The 17,868-nt window shown below is 51.3% G+C and overlaps 1 protein-coding gene across 1 annotated transcript in view; it reads right to left on the reverse strand.

Moving 5' to 3' along the window:
- Nucleotides 1-17,868, reverse strand: part of DDR2 (discoidin domain receptor tyrosine kinase 2) — a 144,036-nt gene that overhangs the window by 73,420 nt on the left and 52,748 nt on the right. The window contains exon 3 of the mRNA XM_073356221.2: nt 1,366-1,468. Coding sequence (XP_073212322.1) covers nt 1,366-1,468 — 103 coding nt within the window. The remainder of the gene's footprint in view (nt 1-1,365; nt 1,469-17,868) is intronic.

Below are 17,868 nucleotides of genomic sequence, written 5' to 3' on the forward strand. Positions count from 1 at the left end.
CCTAAAGTGGTGCCTTAGGTGCTGACTCCGTGGGTGCTCCGGGGCTGGAGCACCCATGGGGAAAATTTGGTGGGTGCAGAGCCCCCACCGGCAGCTCCCCGCCCCGCACCTGGCCCCAGCTCACCTCTGCTCCACCTCTGCCTCCTCCCCTGAACGCGCCACCCCACTCTGCTTCTCCGCACGCCCCCCGCCAGCTTCCCGCAAATCAGCTGTTCGCGAGGGAAGGGCTGAGAAGCAAGTGGTGGCTTCACGCTCAGGCCCAGGGAGGTGGAGGCGGAGCGGAGGTGAGCTGGGGAGGGGGGGGCGCGAGGAGGGCTGCCCGCACCGTAGCAGGTAACCCAGGGGGTGCAGGGGAGCCGCTCCCCGCCCCAGCTCACCTCTTCCTCCCTGGGCCTGAGCACGAAGTTGCCGCTTGCTTCTCAGCCCTCCCAGGCTTCCTGCGCGAACAGCTGATTCGCGGGAAGCGGGGGCAGGGGGTGGAGAAGCAGAGCGGGGTGGTGCGTTCTGGGGAGGAGGCGGAGGTGATCTGGGGCTGGGCGCGGGGTGGGAATTTTCCCCGTGGGAGCTGTAGCCCCGGACCAACCATGGAGTCGGCGCCTAGGGAACCACTTTTGATGTGATCAGTGGGGGAAGCAGCCGCTCCTCCTAGCTATGCTACCCTGCCCCTAGAAGCCAGAGGGACCTGCTGGATGCTTCCCAGGAGCGCCCCAGGTAAGCACTGCCAGGACTCCCCACCTCGCCCCCCGGCAGGTCCCTCTGGCTCTTAGGGGCTGGGCGGGGTGGGCACCCACTACAGTGGCCCATGAGACCCTCCTGCCCGGATCTGGGGGCAGTCAGGGGACAGAGGAGGGGGGTGGATGGGGCAGGGGTCCGGGGGGGGGGGGAACGGGACAGGCCACGACCCCCTCGTGGGGTGAGGAGGGAACGGGTTGTTAAGATTTTGGAAGCTCATCACTGGCCAGCCCCACAGCTGCCATGGAACCACAGCCCCACTGCTTGCTTCTGGGAAGTGCTCTCCACCTCCCTACAGCTGCAGCAGAGCCTGCCTCGTCCTGTGCTGGGCCCAGGAGCAGTGGTGGCTGGCAGAGGAGTCTGGAAGAGCGGCAGCCACTGAGGTATGCTGCACACGCAGGATGACACTGGCAGAGCGAGACTCTGCAGGTTCATGGAACACGCCCTGGGCCCCAGCACAGGATCCTCGCCCAGCAATAGCCAGTCACAAAACAGGAACACTAGTGAAATCCTGCTATGGCCATTGAGAACATCAGTGACGCAGCTCTCCCCTGCCATAGGTCAAGTGTGATACCACACAGCCAATCACCCCATGTGAAAGGCACACGGCTCCCTTGCATCGCTTGCCCTCACCTTCCATACTTGGCTGCTGTGGATTCAGACCACTGACTGGAAGCGGAGATGTCCTCGTCTGGGATGTGGCCGCCTGACATGCCCAGAGGATAACGGCATACAGCTGAAACGAGACACACCATTGGCTGCTCCTTCGGTTTGCTCCAGTGAGTGTGGAGAATGCTCAGTGCCTCCGAGGAACTCAGAACTGGCCCTCAGGAGAAGGTCAGGCATGGCGCAGGTAGCTCTGGACAAGCTCCCCCCACTTCACGCCAGCCCTGCTCCACCACACTACATGCTAGCTCAGCCCTGGAACCTCCCCAAAGCTATGCCAGTGCACCACAGATACCACAGTGATAGGCTTGGTATAAGAAAGAGGCCCATCCGCAGATCTCTAGTAGCACCTCCTGCTCTTCTAGGCTTTGGCTTCGCACCCCACACAAATACGGGTGTCTGGTATCTGGTGTAGACTCATAGACCCCCCCTGCTATGCAAACCTTGGGACCTCCACACAGCCTGGCTGATGTAGCCACTCTTGATACATCCCGGCAGCCCCTTCTCCTGCCTGTGCCCTCCACTTAGCTCCAGATACACTTCTGTCCCAGCCCGCAGCACCACCTGCTACTCTAGTGCCTGGCCCCTACCCCCACAGTAACATCTCTGCAAATGCACCTGCCGCAGCCCCTCCTGGACTCACACACAGATCTGCCAATGCCCCTCACCCAAACCCTGCTATCCCAGACCCAGACCCCATCAACACAGCTTGATCACTGCACCTCAGCAGGTCATGCCTGTGCACCTTCCATGCTGCCATCCTGCATGAGGGAAAGTGACTCCCCTCAGCAGGGTGGGGCAGGGAGGTAATTGACTTGTAGTTGGCAGCGGGGGTGTCTCTGGTATCCAGGAGGAGTCCCCAGGCTTGGCAGGAGTCCCCAGTAGCAGCCAGTGTCACACAGAGACTGCTGCAATTCTGGAGTAAGTGTCCTGAGCTCCTCTGGGCCAAAAGACTTACCATGCCCTAACGGAGAGGTTCATGCTCACTCTAGCCTTGCTCACTGAACAGGGGATGGTGACTGATGCCCAAGCCCTGTGGAAATCAGAGGGGGTGGGCACACGTGTTCCTATTGGGGTGTGTGGATTCTATTGAAAGAGTCCTAGATACCATTTGACTCTCCCACTCCCGTGGTGAAGGACACAGCTGGTCAGGCTCATTTGAGTGTCCTGGCTTCTTCCTCACATGGGCCCTGATTCCAAGAGCTGCCCCACGTTGACTCAGTCCTCCACCACCTGGCCTCCATGAGACCGGCAGGGGCCCAGCCACACAGGGCTACCTGGAGGATGAGAGCCGGAGATTGCTGTTCTCAGGGGAGGCAGAGCTCCCTCTCTGTGGAGAGTCAGTCCACACAGTGCTCTGAGGAGGCATGTGGGGGCAGCTGCAGCCTCTCACTCAGCACCGTGGAAGGGTATCTCAGCGACTGGCCAAAATGGGATGTGCCAGAGCTCTGCATGTGGCTCTCGGCTCCAGCTGCTGATGGAGGCTCCTCTTTTTGCTCACCAGACAGAGGTGGCGGGTGTGAACTGCAACCAGGAGCTACATTTCCAATGATGCATGCGGATGGATGGTTGATACCTGGGCAGCTTTGACAGCTACGAGTGCCCATAGCAGCCCAGGGCTTCATGGGGTTAGCCCCTCTCAGGGAGCCAGCCTAGGACTGTCAGGGCATACTTCCTGCAACCACCTGCCCATGATAACACAATACCATGCTTAGCAGGGTGCATTATTAACAGCAGGAATTGAACCTGGGCCCTTTAGATCCTAAAGCAGGAGCCTCTAGTGCCTGAGCTAAATGACCCAGCTCTGTTTGCTAAGGCTGTAGCAGACTCATTAAACTCCATCAGTAGAGGGGGCCAGAGCCCCACAGAGCATAGTATGGGTTACAATAGTTCACAAGAACACAGTACACTGTGCTTTAAGTGAGAAGAGACTTGGTCAGCATTCAAACCCAGCTGCTCACCCATGGTGGGGATGGGCCTTCTGGTTTCATGGGCTAACATACGTGTTGCAGATGACTGATACGGGACTCTAGCAATAAAGAGCTAAAGGCTGGAAATATAATCGATACCAGCAGACATGGTTTCATGGAAAATAGGTTGTGTCAAACAAATGTGATATTGTTCCGGGAGCAAATTACAAATCTGTCTGATAAAGGTAACTATGATGACATAATAAACTTAGATTCTGTAATGGATGTGACTTAGTCCCAAGTGACATTTTGATTTAAAAACTGGCACTATACAAATATCAATATGGCCCATGTTAGTGGCTTCAAAACTGGCTCACTGATAGATCTCACAGTATAGTTGTTAATGGGAAACTAGAATCTAATGGGATTATTTCTAGTAGGCTCTTGCAGGGATCTGTTCTCACCCTATTCTTTTATCGATAATTGGAAAGAAAATATAAAATGACTGCTGATAAAGTTTACCAATGACACAAAGTCTAGTATTGTGGCCTATAGCAAAGAGGACAGGCCATTGATACAGAGCGATCTGGGTAACTAGGTAAGCTTGGTGCACTGATCTTTCATCATACATCTACGAACAAAGAATGTGGCCACACTTATAGGATGGGGGACTCTATCCTGGAAAATAGTGACTCTGGAAGCGACATAGAGGTCATGGTGGATACCACCTGAACATAAAGTCCCAGTGCAACACTGCAGCAAAGAGGACTAGTCTACTCCTAGGATGGATAACTAGAGAAACACTGAGCAGGCAGAGAAAAGTGATGTTACCTCTTGTGATGGGGTGTGCAAACCCCACACTGGAGAACAAAGGGTTAGAGAGCAGCTCTGGGCCCAAACAACCCCATATGGAGAGAGGTAAATAGTGGTGTCCCCCAAGGGTCCATTCTGGGATCAATCCTATTCAACATATTCATAAATGATCTGTAAAAAGGGGTAAACAGTGAGGTGGCAAACTTTGCAGATGATACAAAATTACTAAAGATAGTTAAGACCCATGCAGACTGCAAAGTGCTACAAAAGGATCTCTCAGAACTGGGTGACTTGGCAACAAAATGGCAGATGATATTTAACCTTGATAAATGCAAAGTAATGCACATTGGAAAGCATAATCCCAACTATACATATAAAATGATGGGGTCTAAATTAGCTGTTACCACTCAAGAAAGAGACCTTAGAGTCATTGTGGATAATTCTCTGAAAACATCCACTCAATGTGCAGAGGCAGTCAAAAAAGTGAACAGAATGCTGGGAATAATTAAGAAAGGGATAGATAATAGGACAGAAAATATCATGTTGCCTCTATATAAATCCATGGTACGCCCACATTTTGAATACTGTGTGCAGATGTGGTCGCCCCATCTCAAAAAAGATATATTTGAATTGGAAAAGGTTCAGAAAAGGGCAACAAAAATGATTAGGGGTATGGAATGGCTTCTTTATGAGGAGAGATTAAAAAGACTGGGACTTTTCAGCTTGGAAAAGAAATGGCTAAACAGAGATATGATTGACGTCTATAAAATCATGACTGGTGTAGAGAAAGTAGATAAGGAAGTGTTGTTTACTACTTCTCATAACACAAGAACTAGGGGTCACCAAATGAAATTAATAGGCAGCAGGTTTAAAACAAATAAAAGGAAGTATTTCTTCACACAACACACAGTCAACCTGTGGAACTCCTTGCCAGAGGATGTTGTGATGTCCAAGATCATAACAGGGTTCAAAAAAGAACTAGATAAATTCATGGAGGATAGGTCCATCAATGGCTATTAGCCAGGATGGGCAGGAATGGTGTCCCTGCCCTCTGTTTGCCAGAAGCTGGGAATGAGCGACAGGGGATGGATCACTTGATGATTACCTGTTCTGTTCATTCCCTCTGGGACACCTGGCACTGGCCACTGTCAGAAGACAGGGTACTGGGCTAGCTGGACTTTTGGTCTGACCTAGTAGGGCCATTCTTATGTTCTTATGTTCTTATATGCAAAGCCAGCACAAACAGGAGGTGGAGTTTAAAAGGGGAAGCAGAGCAGGTCAGAAGGACTGAGCCACAAACAAAGGGACAGATCCCACAGGATGGAGTGGTAGAAGAAAGAGGACCATCAGGGAGGAGGACAACATAACCACTAGGCAGCACTGCTGGGGAAGGTCACCTTTCACACCTCTATATATGGCACTGGTGAGCATAGGAATTGCCATTGTGAGCCATCCAGGATCCTGTCTCTGACTGTGGCCAGTGCATCAGAGAAAGGTGCAAGAAATGTTGCAGTAGACAGTTTATAGGATACTTACCAGGGAGGAAACTTCCTTCTGAGCTCCAGTAGGTAGATGATTTAAATCCCTTTAAAAACTCTTGGAGGGTCAGCAGTTCTAACTCTGATGTTACAATTCTAACTCTGATGTTCTCTTTATCTATATAAGTGCCCAATCCTTTTTCTGAACTTTGCTAAGCTCTTGGTGTCAAAATAATCGTATGGCAGAGAACACCACAGGCTAACTGCATACTGTGCCTTTTATCAGGTTTGAATCAGCCCTGGTCCACACTAGGAGCTGAGGTCGAATTTAGCAGCGTTAAATCGATTTAACCCTGCACCCGTCCACACGATGAAGCCCTTTTTTTGACTTAAAGGGCTCTTAAAATCAATTTCCTGACTCCACCCCCAACAAGGGGATTAGCGCTGAAATCAGCCTTGCTGGGTCGAATTTGGGGTACTGTGGATGCAATTAGACAGTATTGGCCTCCGGGAGCTATCCCAGAGTGCTCCATTGTGACTGCTCTGGACAGCACTCTCAACTCAGATGCACTGGCCAGGTAGACAGGAAAAGGTCCGCAAACTTTTGAATTTCAATTTCCTGTTTGGCCAGCGTGGCAAGCTGCAGGTGACCATGCAGAGCTCATCAGCAGAGGTGACCATGATGGAGTCCCAGAATCGCAAAAGAGCTCCAGCATGGACTGAACGGGAGGTACGGGATCTGATCGCTGTATGGAGAGAGGAATCCGTGCTATCAGAACTCTGTTCCAGTTTTCGAAATGCCAAAACGTTTGTCAAAATCTCCCAGGGCATGAAGGACAGAGGCCATAACAGGGACCCGAAGAAGTGCCACGTGAAACTTAAGGAGCTGAGGCAAGCCTACCAGAAAATCAGAGAGGCGAACGGCCGCTCCGGATCAGATCCCCAAACATGCCGCTTCTATGATGAGCTGCATGCCATTTTAGGGGGTTCAGCCACCACTACCCCAGCCGTGTTCTTTGACTCCTTCAATGGAGATGGAGGCAACACGGAAGCAGGTTTTGGGGACGAGGAAGATGATGATGATGAGGTTGTAGATAGCTCACAGCAAGCAAGCAGAGAAACCATTTTTCCTGACAGCCAGGAACTGTTTCTCACCCTGGACCTGGAGCCAGTACCCCCCAAGGATCACAGGTTCTTCCCTTCCCAGAGGCTAGTGAAGATTAGAAGGCAAAAAAAATGCAATCGTGATGAAATGTTCTCTGAATCATAGAATATCAGGGTTGGAAGGGACCTCAGGAGGTCATCTAGTCCAACCCCCTGCTCAAAGCAGGACCAATCCCCAATTTTTGCCCCGATCCCTAAATGGCCCCCTCAAGGATTGAACTCACAACCCTGGGTTTAGCAGGCCAGTGCTCAAACCACTGAGCTATCCCTCCACAGCTCTGAGCTCATGCTGTCCTCCCACACTGACAGAGCACAGACGAATGCGTGGAGGCAGACAGTGTCAGAGTGCAGGAAAGCACAAAATGACCAGGAGGAGAGGTGGCAGGCTGAAGAGAGTAAGTGGTGGGCTGAAGAGAGGGGTGAAGCTGAAAGGTGGCGGTAGCGTGATGAGAGGAGGCAGGATTCAATGCTGAGGCTGCTGGAGGATCAAACCAGTACGCTCCAGCACATGGTTGAGCTGCAAGAAAGGCAGCAGGAGCACAGACTGCCGCTACAGCCCCTGTGTAACCAACTGCCCTCCTCCCCAAGTTCCATAGCCTCCTCACCCAGATGCCCAAGAACGCGGTGGGGGAGCCTCTGGCCACCCAGCCACTCCACCCCAGAGGATTGCCCAAGCAACAGAAGGCTGGCATTCAATAAGTTTTAAAGTTTTAATCTTTTAAAGTGCTGTGTGGCCTTGTCCTTCCCTCCTCCACCACCCCTCCTGGGCTACCTTGGTAGTTATCCCCCCATTTGTGTGATGAATGAATAAAGAATGCATGACTGTGAAGCAGCAATGACTTTATTGCCTCTGCAAGCAATGATTAAAGGGAGGAGGGGAGGGTGGTTAGCTTACAGGGAAGTAGAGTGAACCAAGGGGTGGGGGGTTTCATCAAGGAGAAACAAACAGAACTTTCACACCGTAGCCTGGCCAGTCATGAAACTGGTTTTCAAAGCTTCTCTGATGCGTACCGCGCCCTCCTGTGCTCTTCTAATGCCCTGGTGTCTGGCTGCGCATAACCAGCAGCCAGGCGATTTGCCTCAACCTCCCACCCTCTCATAAACGTCTCCCCCTTACTCTCACAGATATTGTGGAGCACACAGCAAGCAGTAATAACAGTGGGAATATTGGTTTCGCTGAGGTCTAAGCGAGTCAGTAAACTGCGCCAGCGCGCCTTTAAACGTCCAAATGCACATTCTACCACCATTCTGCACTTGCTCAGCCTGTAGTTGAACAGCTCCTGACTACTGTCCGGGCTGCCTGTGTACAGCTTCATGAGCCATGGCATTAAGGGGTAGGCTGGGTCCCCAAGGATACATATAGGCATTTCAACATCCCCAACGGTTATTTTCTGGTCTGGGAATAAAGTCCCTTCCTGCAGCTTTTGAAACAGACCAGAGTTCCTGAAGATGCGAGCGTCATGTACCTTTCCCGGCCATCCCACATTGATGTCAGTGAAACGTCCCTTGTGATCCACCAGAGCTTGCAGCACTATTGAAAAGTACCCCTTGCGGTTTATGTACTCGCCGGCTTGGTGCTCTGGTGCCAAGATAGGGATATGGATTCCGTCTATAGCCCCACCACAGTTAGGGAATCCCATTGCAGCAAAGCCATCCACCATGACCTGCACATTTCCCAGGGTCACTAACCTTGATGTCAGCAGATCTTTGATTGTGTTGGCTACTTTCATCACAGCAGCCCCAACAGTAGATTTGCCCACTCCAAATTGATTCCTGACTGACCAGTAGCTGTGTGATGTTGCAGGCTTCCACAGAGCTATTGCCACTCGCTTCTCAACTGTGGGGGCTGCTCTCATCTTGGTATTCATGCGCCTCAGGGCAGGGGAAGGCAAGTCACAAAGTTCCATGACAGTGCCCTTACGCATGCAAAATTTTCGTAGCCACTGGGAATCGTCCCAGACCTGCAACACTATGCGGTCCCACCAGTCCATGCTTGTTTCCTGAGTCCAGAATCGGCGTTCCACCGCATGAACCTGCCCCATTAGCACCATGATGCCCACATTGCCAGGGCCTGTGCTTTGAGAGAAGCCTGTGTCCATGTCCTGATCACTCACGTGACCGCGCTGACGTCGCCTACTCACCCGGTATCGCTTTGCCAGGTTCTGGTGCCGCATATACTGCTGGATAATGCGTGTGGTGTTTAATGTGCTCCTAATTGCCAAAGTGAGCTGAGCGGGCTCCATGCTTGCTGTGGTATGGCGTCTGCACAGAAAAAAGGCGTGGAACGATTGTCTGCCATTGCTCTGACGGAGGGAGGGGCAACTGACGACATGGCTTACAGGGAATTAAAATCAACAAAGGGGTGGCTTAACATCAAGGAGTATTTCAGGCAGGAAATTTCAGGCATTTCAAGGAGGGCTCCAATAAGAAATGGTGCACCTAAGTAATTGTTCTTATTGGAACAAGCAGGTTCGTCTGGCCTCTGACTGATACATGGCTAGATTTACCTCACTGCACCTTCTCTGTGAGTGACTGCAGTGTGACCTAGAGGAATGAGTCTCCTAGACAGGGAGGGGGAGCAAATGAGTACAAAACAAATCTGGTCTCTTTCTTGTTTTGATCCACTCCATCTATCTTTTACATCTTTGGCTGGCAGCAGACGGTGCAGAAGGACTGCAAGCCATCCACATCTCATGGCTGCTCGGCAGAAGATGGTACAATAGGACTGCTAGCCATCCTCATCTCTTGCCTGCCTGGCAGAAGATGGTACAATAGGACTGCTAGCAATCCGTATCGCCTGCCTGCTCACCATAAGATGGTTCAATAGGACTGACTGCAGGACTAAAGAGAATGACCTGGTCAAGTCACTTCTAATGTAGTCCCTAATGTGGCCAGGAGCACCTCGGACATGACGATGACGGCTACCAGTCCTACTGTACCATCTGCTGCCACAAGGCAATGGGTTACTGCTGCTGTGTAGCAATGCAGTACCACATCTGCCAGCACCCAGGAGTCATACGGTGATGGTTACCTGAGCGGGCTCCATGCTTGCCATGGTATGGCGTCTGCACAGGTAACTCAGGAAAAAAGGCGCAAAACAATTGTCTGCCCTTGCTTTCACGGAGGGAGGGAGGGAGGGAACGGGGGCCTGACAATGTGTACCCAGAACCACCGCAACAATGTTTTAGCCCCATCAGGCATTGGGATCTCAACCCAGAATTGCAATGGGCAGCAGATACTGCAGGAACTTTGGGATAGCTACCCTTAGTGCAACGCTCCGGAAGTCGACTCTAGCCTCGGTACTGTGGAAGCACTCCGCCGAGTTAATGCACTTAGAGCATTTTCTGTGGGGACACACACACTCGAATACATAAAAACGATTTCTAAAAAACCGACTTCTATAAATTCGATATAATTTCGTAGTGTAGACATACCCTTAGGCTTGAATAGAGACTGGGAGTGGATGGGTCATTACACAAAGTAAAACTATTTCCCCATGTTTATTCCCCACCCCACCCCCCACTGTTCCTCACACGTTCTTGTCAACTGCTGGAAATGGCCCACCTTGATTATCACTACAAAAGTCCCCCCCCCCGCTCTCCTGCTGGTAATAGGTCACTTTAAGTAATCACTCTTGTTACAGTGTGTATGGTAACTCCCATTGTTTCATGTTCTCTATGTATATAAATCTCCCCATTGTATTTCCCACTGAAAGTATCCGATGAAGTGAGCTGTAGCTCACGAAAGCTTATGCTCAAATAAATTTGTTAGTCTCTAAGGTGCCACAAGTACTCCTTTTCTTTTTGCGAATACAGACTAACACGGCTGCTACTCTGAAACCTGAGCGATATCAAAGCATTACAGTATCTTCTGTATTATTATCCCTCCCATTCCTTACACAGCCAAACTTTTGGTTTCCCCTTTTGAGCAGAGAGCTGTTGTGATAATTGGACCTACACATTTACTCTAACTATGAGCTCACTGGTAGAGAGTGAGTTATTGTTGCCAACCCTCCAGGATTGTCCTGGAGTCTCCAGGAATTAAAATTTAATCTTTAATTGAAGATTAAGTCATACAATGAAACCTCCAAGAATACGACCAATGAAAGTTGGTAACCCTAGAGTGAGTGTAAGGTTATTGTGATAGTTTATGAACTAGAACAATAAATGTTGATAGAAAAGGTGTGAAGGGGAGACAGCGTGACTGAGTCCAAACAGAAAGGCCTCCTAGCCCAGCTCAAGGACTGTGTTAAGATCATGCCTGGTAAACAAGAAAAATGTGGGTCTGGAAATTAATTAACCAAAGTTGGTGTGTTGAATATTAGTCTTAATTGGTGGCTGAAATAACGAGTGGCTGTTACACTCACCACTGCCTTTGGGGTCCTTACAAAGAGACTTTGAGGAGACAAATTGGCTACTGGAGTGAGCTTCACCATCATGGCTGCCACCCCCACCATCTCCTGGGCCCCAGATCTTTGTCATCCTGACCCAAACTGGTGTCCTGACCAGACCGGGCCAGAGAGAGGAACCCAGATTACATCGCCACCCCTACCAGCTCCAGCTGAATCCCAACCACCAGCTGGCATGTGAAATTTTCACTCCTCCCTGCTCCATTGTGCCCGTTTCCTTCCCTACCTTATTTCTCCTCTTTCCTATCTCTCTCCTTTTGCCTCTGTCTAATAAGAGTCTGACTTGGCCAGCCAAGACTGCCAGAAGCTGGGACTGGATGACAGGGGATGGATCACTTGATGATTACGTGTTTTGTTCATTCCCTCTGGGGCACCTGGTATTGGCCATTGTCGGAAGACAGGATATTGGACTAGATGGTCCTTTGGTCTGACCCAGTATGACTATTCTTATATTTTGCAACACTGCTGTGAGCCTGTGACCATAAAGAGGCAACTAAAAGCAGAGTCCTAAACAGCCTAACGCTGGTATAAGTTTGCCAGGTCTTGGAGTGGCTGATAAGTCCATGGGCTGGGTCTGTGTTTTTCCAACAGTGAGGCTGCAAGTGAGAGTCAGCACCAGAAGCTTCATTTTCTATCTTTTCTGTTCTTTTCTCTCCCCTTCTGTGTGTGTTTGTTTCATTTTGTCTTGTAAGAAACAGATCCGATTTTAACAATAGTTCGAGCCCATTTCAACTAACTTCTTCCCTTTTCCCCAAAAAGAACAATTATCATTTTAACACGACCTAAGAGACTGTCAAACAAGGGGATATTTCCTTTAAAAACCCTTTTCTGCTAATGGGAAAGGGAACAAGGGCTGTTGTTAAAATGAAAGCCTTAATTAATTTGAAATGTAAAGTATTAAATAACTTTTCCTTCTTTTCTGTTTCTTAATATCAGGTTTAAAGGGACATTTAATGGTGTTTGTGCCATGGTACTAAGCATGCTGAGGTCTCTGCACACCAAACCCCAAACCTTGTTTAAAACTGTTTAATGTTGGATGGTTAGTCCTGTTAACACTATTTGGCCGTGTATCTTTCCGTCTAAATTCATGCAACAGGTCTTCATTGAGTGATCCCAATGATACCCAGGTGAGATCAATACTGGATCCTGGGCCCCGTTTTAGCAGCCATACTTGAAAAAGGATGTTGAAAAATTGGAGAGGGTTCAGAGAAGCACCACAAGAATTATTTGAGATCTGGAAAACCCACCTCACAGTGAGAGGCTAAAGAAGCTCATTGAATAGGAATTAAAAGCAACTTGATCAAAGTCTAGAGTAGACATCCATATACAGGGAAGAGATTTCTGAGAGCAGAGGGCTCTTCAATTTAGCAGACAAAGGCAGAACAAGATCCAGGGGCTGGAAGCGGAAGTCAGCAGAGTTCTTTCTGGAAATATGGTGCAGATTTTTAACAGTGAGGCTAATTCACCACTGGAACAAATTCCCCAGAGGTGTGATGAATCCCCCTCACTCAAAGGGTAGGTAGGTTTTTCCAAAAGTATCTGAGTAATCATTTGCAATTTCTGAGTAAAGACCGGATACCTTAGGATCAGCTCTAGCTCCACTATCAACTTTTTGGGCTGACTACAGGAATCCCGGGGAGGGTCTCTGGCCTGTGCTATGCAGGTCAGACTCGAGGATTGCAGTGCTCCTTTATGGCGTTAAAAGCTATACACTTCTAGACCCTTGATCTGAATCAAGCCCAGGCCCATGACAAAGGCCGCTCCCATCAGATGGTCATTCAGTGGCTGGTGTGAAATGAACAGAGGGGGCAGGGTCTAATTCCCCTTCTATTGGGACAGGCATCCACCAGCACACCATTGCAGCCAGTGCTATCAGGAAAGAAGACAATGACTGAACTGGCCATGAAGTACTCGTCACTCCTTGAGGTGTAGTTTGTGTGAGAGAGAGAGAGTACGGGTAAACTGGTGCTGCTCCTGTCATGGACACACAGGCGTTTTCAGTCTCGCTCCAGCATGGTTTACCAGGGAGAAATTCACTTGGAAAAGGGAACTTGTTCCTTTTGCTTTAATGGACTCTGCGTTTCTTTCCCACCTGCCCTAAAGAAACGCAGGATAAAACCAGGCCAAGCAAGCAGCCTCCCGCATCCCCTCCCACCATAGCATTCAGTTCAAACCCCATAAACCTGCAGCAGGCAGCACCTTCAGGCTTCCCACCAAGCAGCTGATTCGTTTCCTCTCTCTTCCTTCCGCAGGCTGATTCCTCCTCAGTCTGGGAGTGGAGGAGCACCCAGTGCCGCGGCCATGGCTGTGGCTTGGCACCCGCTGTAGCCCATGTGCAGCAGCAGCTAATTCCCCAAGAGCTATTTGTCACGCCTCGCTGCCAGGCCAGCTCCTGAAAGAGTGGCTTGTTCCCTGCTGTTTACTGTCTCGCCACTGGCTCCAGCCCACTAAGCTCCATCCAAGGAAACACACACACACACACAGGCCAAAGCCAGAGGCAAGGATGCAGCAAACGGGCCAAAGTGGCCCACAGACTCCTACCACACAGCGAGCAGCTACCCCCATCTGGGGCCTGCAGGGACTACAAATTCCAGCATGCCGCGCTCCACCTGGAGCCACGGGACCATTTACAATCCCAGGACCTCTCCAGAGGAGGGAAAACCACTGAGAGGCCCAGAAGCAGGTGAACCAGGTTTTTTGCTGATTTTAGCTAGTGCATTCAAAGCAAAGCGTTGTGGGCTGGGCAGAGAAATCTATGTGTTGGTATATGGGTTATACATGCCCTGCATTCCAAAAGGAGACAACCAGGTGTTCTTCTGCAGCCTTGTCAACCCCAGATATTCAAAAATCCTCCAAAAGTCTTGAGATTTCAAAACATAAGAATGAATGTTGCAGTATCTCTTTGCCTTCCGGTCTTTGAGCTGTTAGCTAACACTCGGGTCTTGATTTCCACCTTTTCTCCACAACCTAGGGTTGCCAGGTGTCTGGTTTTCTTCCAGTTAAAAGTCTGGTTAATAGTGCTGCGGGTCTAAGACAGGTTAGTCCCTACCTGTCCTGGCTACGTGCTGCACCCCAGAAGTGGCCAGCAGCAGGTCCGGCTTCTGGCAGGGGGACCACGGGGCTCCGTGCACTGTCCCCACTCTGAGCACTGGCTCTACACTCCCATTGGCTGGGAATAGCAGCTAATGTGAGCTGTTGGGGAGGTGCCTATGGGACAAGAGAGCACACAGAGCCTCATGGACCCCCCTGCCTAGGAGCCAGACCTGCTGGCCGCTTCTGGGGAGCAGCTGACCGGGAGCCACCCAAGGTAAGCCGGCACCCCAATCCCGAGCCCCAACCCCCTGCCCTGGCCCTGAGCCCCCCCACAACCCAGAACCCCCTCCTGCATTCCAAACCCCTCATGCCCGGCCTCGCCTCAGAGCCTGCACCCCCAGCCAGAGCCCCCACCCTCTCCCACACTCCAACTCCCTGTCCAAGCCCAGAGCCCCCTCTTGCACCCTGAACCCCTCATCTGTGGTCCCACCTGAAGCCTGCACCCCCAGTTAGAGACTTCACCCCCTCCTGCATCCCAACCCCCTGCTGCAGTCCAGTGAAAGTGAGTGAGGGTGGGGGAGAGCAAGCCACCAAGGGAGGAGAAATGTAGCGAGCAGGGTCAGGGCCTTGGGGAAGGGGCAGGGCTAGGGTGTTCAATTTTGTGCGATTAGAAAGTTGGCAACCCTACCACAACCAAGAGGGATAGAAACTTAATTTTGCTAATGAAAGCTGAGATTCTCACTGAATGCCCTGAGTCCAGGAGCTGGGATCTTAAAGGAAAACACCAAATATGGCAAGACTTGTGATAAATGGTCTGACCTGGCAGCACCGTGTATGTGCCCTGTGTCCAATGGGGGTCCCCAGTAGAGTCCTATGTGGGGAGAAAGGTTTAGAAGAGGGCTTAGTTTGCAAGATAACCTGTTCTGCATGGCACCGGTAGCAGAGGGCACCTCTGTGCAGCAGGGACCTGCACCCAGAGGCATGCTCCATTAGGGATTCTCAGACATCCTCATACTGGGGACGAGACCTTCAAAGAAAGACCATTCTGTGAGTACCTCTGCTCCCCATCTAGCCCCACAACCTCCTTGGACAGCAGCAGTCTTTGTTCAGTATTAAGACAAGACAAACCAGAGTGAGTGTGGTACATGGGGGTGCTCTAACGTCACCCCACTTGGGATCTGAGCTCTTGATCTCTCCTTCTTGGTGCACAACTTTTATCTTATTGATCCTCTCTCCCTTCCTTGCCTGGCCTGCTCCTGGCTCCAGGCAGCTCCGTCTGCACTGTAGTTCTGCTCTTTGGGTGCTTGCTCCTCCTCCTGGTTTTGTGACATCTGATGCAAAGCAGCCACACAGGGCACAGAAAGAGGTTTGGCTTTAGTTTAGCTGGTGAAAAACACCCATGGGAACCCTGCCAGGCTCCTGGGCTGGACTACACGCAGCAGGAGGCGGGACTGCCTAATGGCTTACAGCCCCAGCAGTGAGCAGGAGTCAGCTGCAGCTTGTGGAGTTGGGCTGGAGACCCACTGATGTGGGGGAGCTGGGGGCCTGCAGAGACAGACAGACAATGAAGCTGGCCTCCGGGGTCTGGATATCAGTCTGTTATAGGCACATTGGAAGGCTTGGTAGCATTCTGTCTTGGGGGCATTATTCTACAGCCCATCACTACTGTATCTGAGAAAGAGCCTGCCATGTCAAATCAATAGCAAGAGTGGAGTCTCCAGCAGACCCCCATGGCATCTCTGTCTCTGCTCCCTGTCCAGCCATGCGCTGGGGCACTGGGTATAGCTAGAGTTGCCAGGTGTCTGGTTTTCGACTGGAACACCTGGTCAAAAAGATACCCTGGCGAAAAGGGACCCATTAAAAGTCTGGTTGGTGGTGCAGCAGGGGCCTGGGACTAAGGCAGGCTCCCTGACTGCCCTAGCTCCCCGTGGCTCCTGGAAGCGGCCACCAGGTACCTGCAGCCCCTAGACACATGGGCAGCCAGGAAGGCTCCACGCACTGCCCCCGCTCCAAGGGCTGGCTCCGCAGCTCCCATTGGCCGGGAACCACGACCAATGGGAGCTGTGGGGGCGGCACCTGCAAGCACAAGGGCAGCGTGCTGAGCTTACCTGTCCGCCCATTGGCCTAAGGGCTGCAGGGACCTGGCGGCCCACTTCTTGGGGGCCATCGCGGTAAGTGCTGCTGGGACCCTGCACACCAAACCCCGTCCTGCACCCCAACCCCCTGCCCCAGCCCAGAGTTCCCTCCCACACCCGAACTCCCTCCTGGAGCCCTCACCTCCCCCCAGCACCGCAACCTCCTGCCCCAGCCTGAAGCCCCTTCCTTCACCCCAAAACCCTCATCCCCAGCCCCACCCCAGAGCCTGGACCCCAGCCGGAGCCCTCACTAGTGGCAAACGCAGCTCCCCAGTGTCCTGTCTTCACCCTCAGCAACCAGCGAGATGTCAGATGGACAATGATGCCGACGGGCACCACAGCACAAAATGCTCTTGCTCCCACCTGAGCCACCACCTTACAGTGTTGCGTTCTGGGCTTTTTCACCTCCTACCTTCTGCCCATGGCTTCCTCTGCAACTTGGTCAGCTAACCTGCTTGCCTCCTATCTCATCTTCCCCTCTTACCTGCTGCTGCTCGTAGGCAGGTCAGGGTAGCTTGCTAACTGGACAGTTGAAGACATCGCCTCCCCTCCCCTGGGATGGGATGCTCTTCCCCAACAGCTCTGCCAGCCGCAGGACTGGAAGCTGAATGCAGAGCTCACCTAGACTAAGCCAATCCGTGCCCAATGAGCCACATCTCCCTCTAACGCTGGGCTCCAGACTGGCCAGCGTCTAATGCAAGTCAGCACCAGCCCATTGAGCAAAGGTGCAGTGCAGACCAAGTTGCCCAGGTCTCCAGCCACATGACCTGTTCTCCCCAGCCCGTCACCAGCCTGATCTTGGTCATGGGCTAAAGTCCATAATTCACTTACATTTTGCTGTATTTGAACATTAGACTCTGATGCCCTTTGCCCCTACACTACGCTGTCCCAGCAATGGCCCACGGGTCAGCTGAGTTCCAGCCTACACCAGCAGGGAAGACATATGGACTGGCTCTCCTCTTACAGTGGTTTTGCATCTGTGAATCACCATGAGCTTCAATGGAAATGGAAGTAATGGACTGTGATTCAGTCTGACCCAGGGCTGTTTCACCTTGATACACTGTATTTCTATACTGTAAGGTATTGCAATCCAAACGATCCCAACACAAACACTTTGCAGAACTCATTACTCACCACTGAAATACAGCCACTGCTGGGGTGGGAGGGAGCAGCTGGTTTACAGCACATAGCAATGCCACATGACTAACCACTTTTGAAAGGAAGTGAAAGTGCATCAATTCCGGGGCCAGTGTGATCATCCAGTCTGATCTCCCGTATGGCACGGACCAGAGAAATTCCTCAAAACAATTCCTAGAGCAGAGCTTTAGAAAAACACCCAATCTTGATTTAAACATTTTCAGTGACGGAGAATCCACCATGACCCTTGCTAAGTTGTTCTAATGGTTAGTTACTCTCACTGGTAAAGATTTTCACCTTATTTCCAGTCTGAATTTGTCTAGCTTCACCTTCCAGCCATAGGCTCATGTTTTACCTTCCTCTGCTAGACTGACAGCCCAGGATTAAACATT

The sequence above is a fragment of the Lepidochelys kempii genome, chromosome 8, assembly GCF_965140285.1.
Source record: "Lepidochelys kempii isolate rLepKem1 chromosome 8, rLepKem1.hap1, whole genome shotgun sequence".
NCBI lineage: Eukaryota > Metazoa > Chordata > Testudines > Cheloniidae > Lepidochelys > Lepidochelys kempii.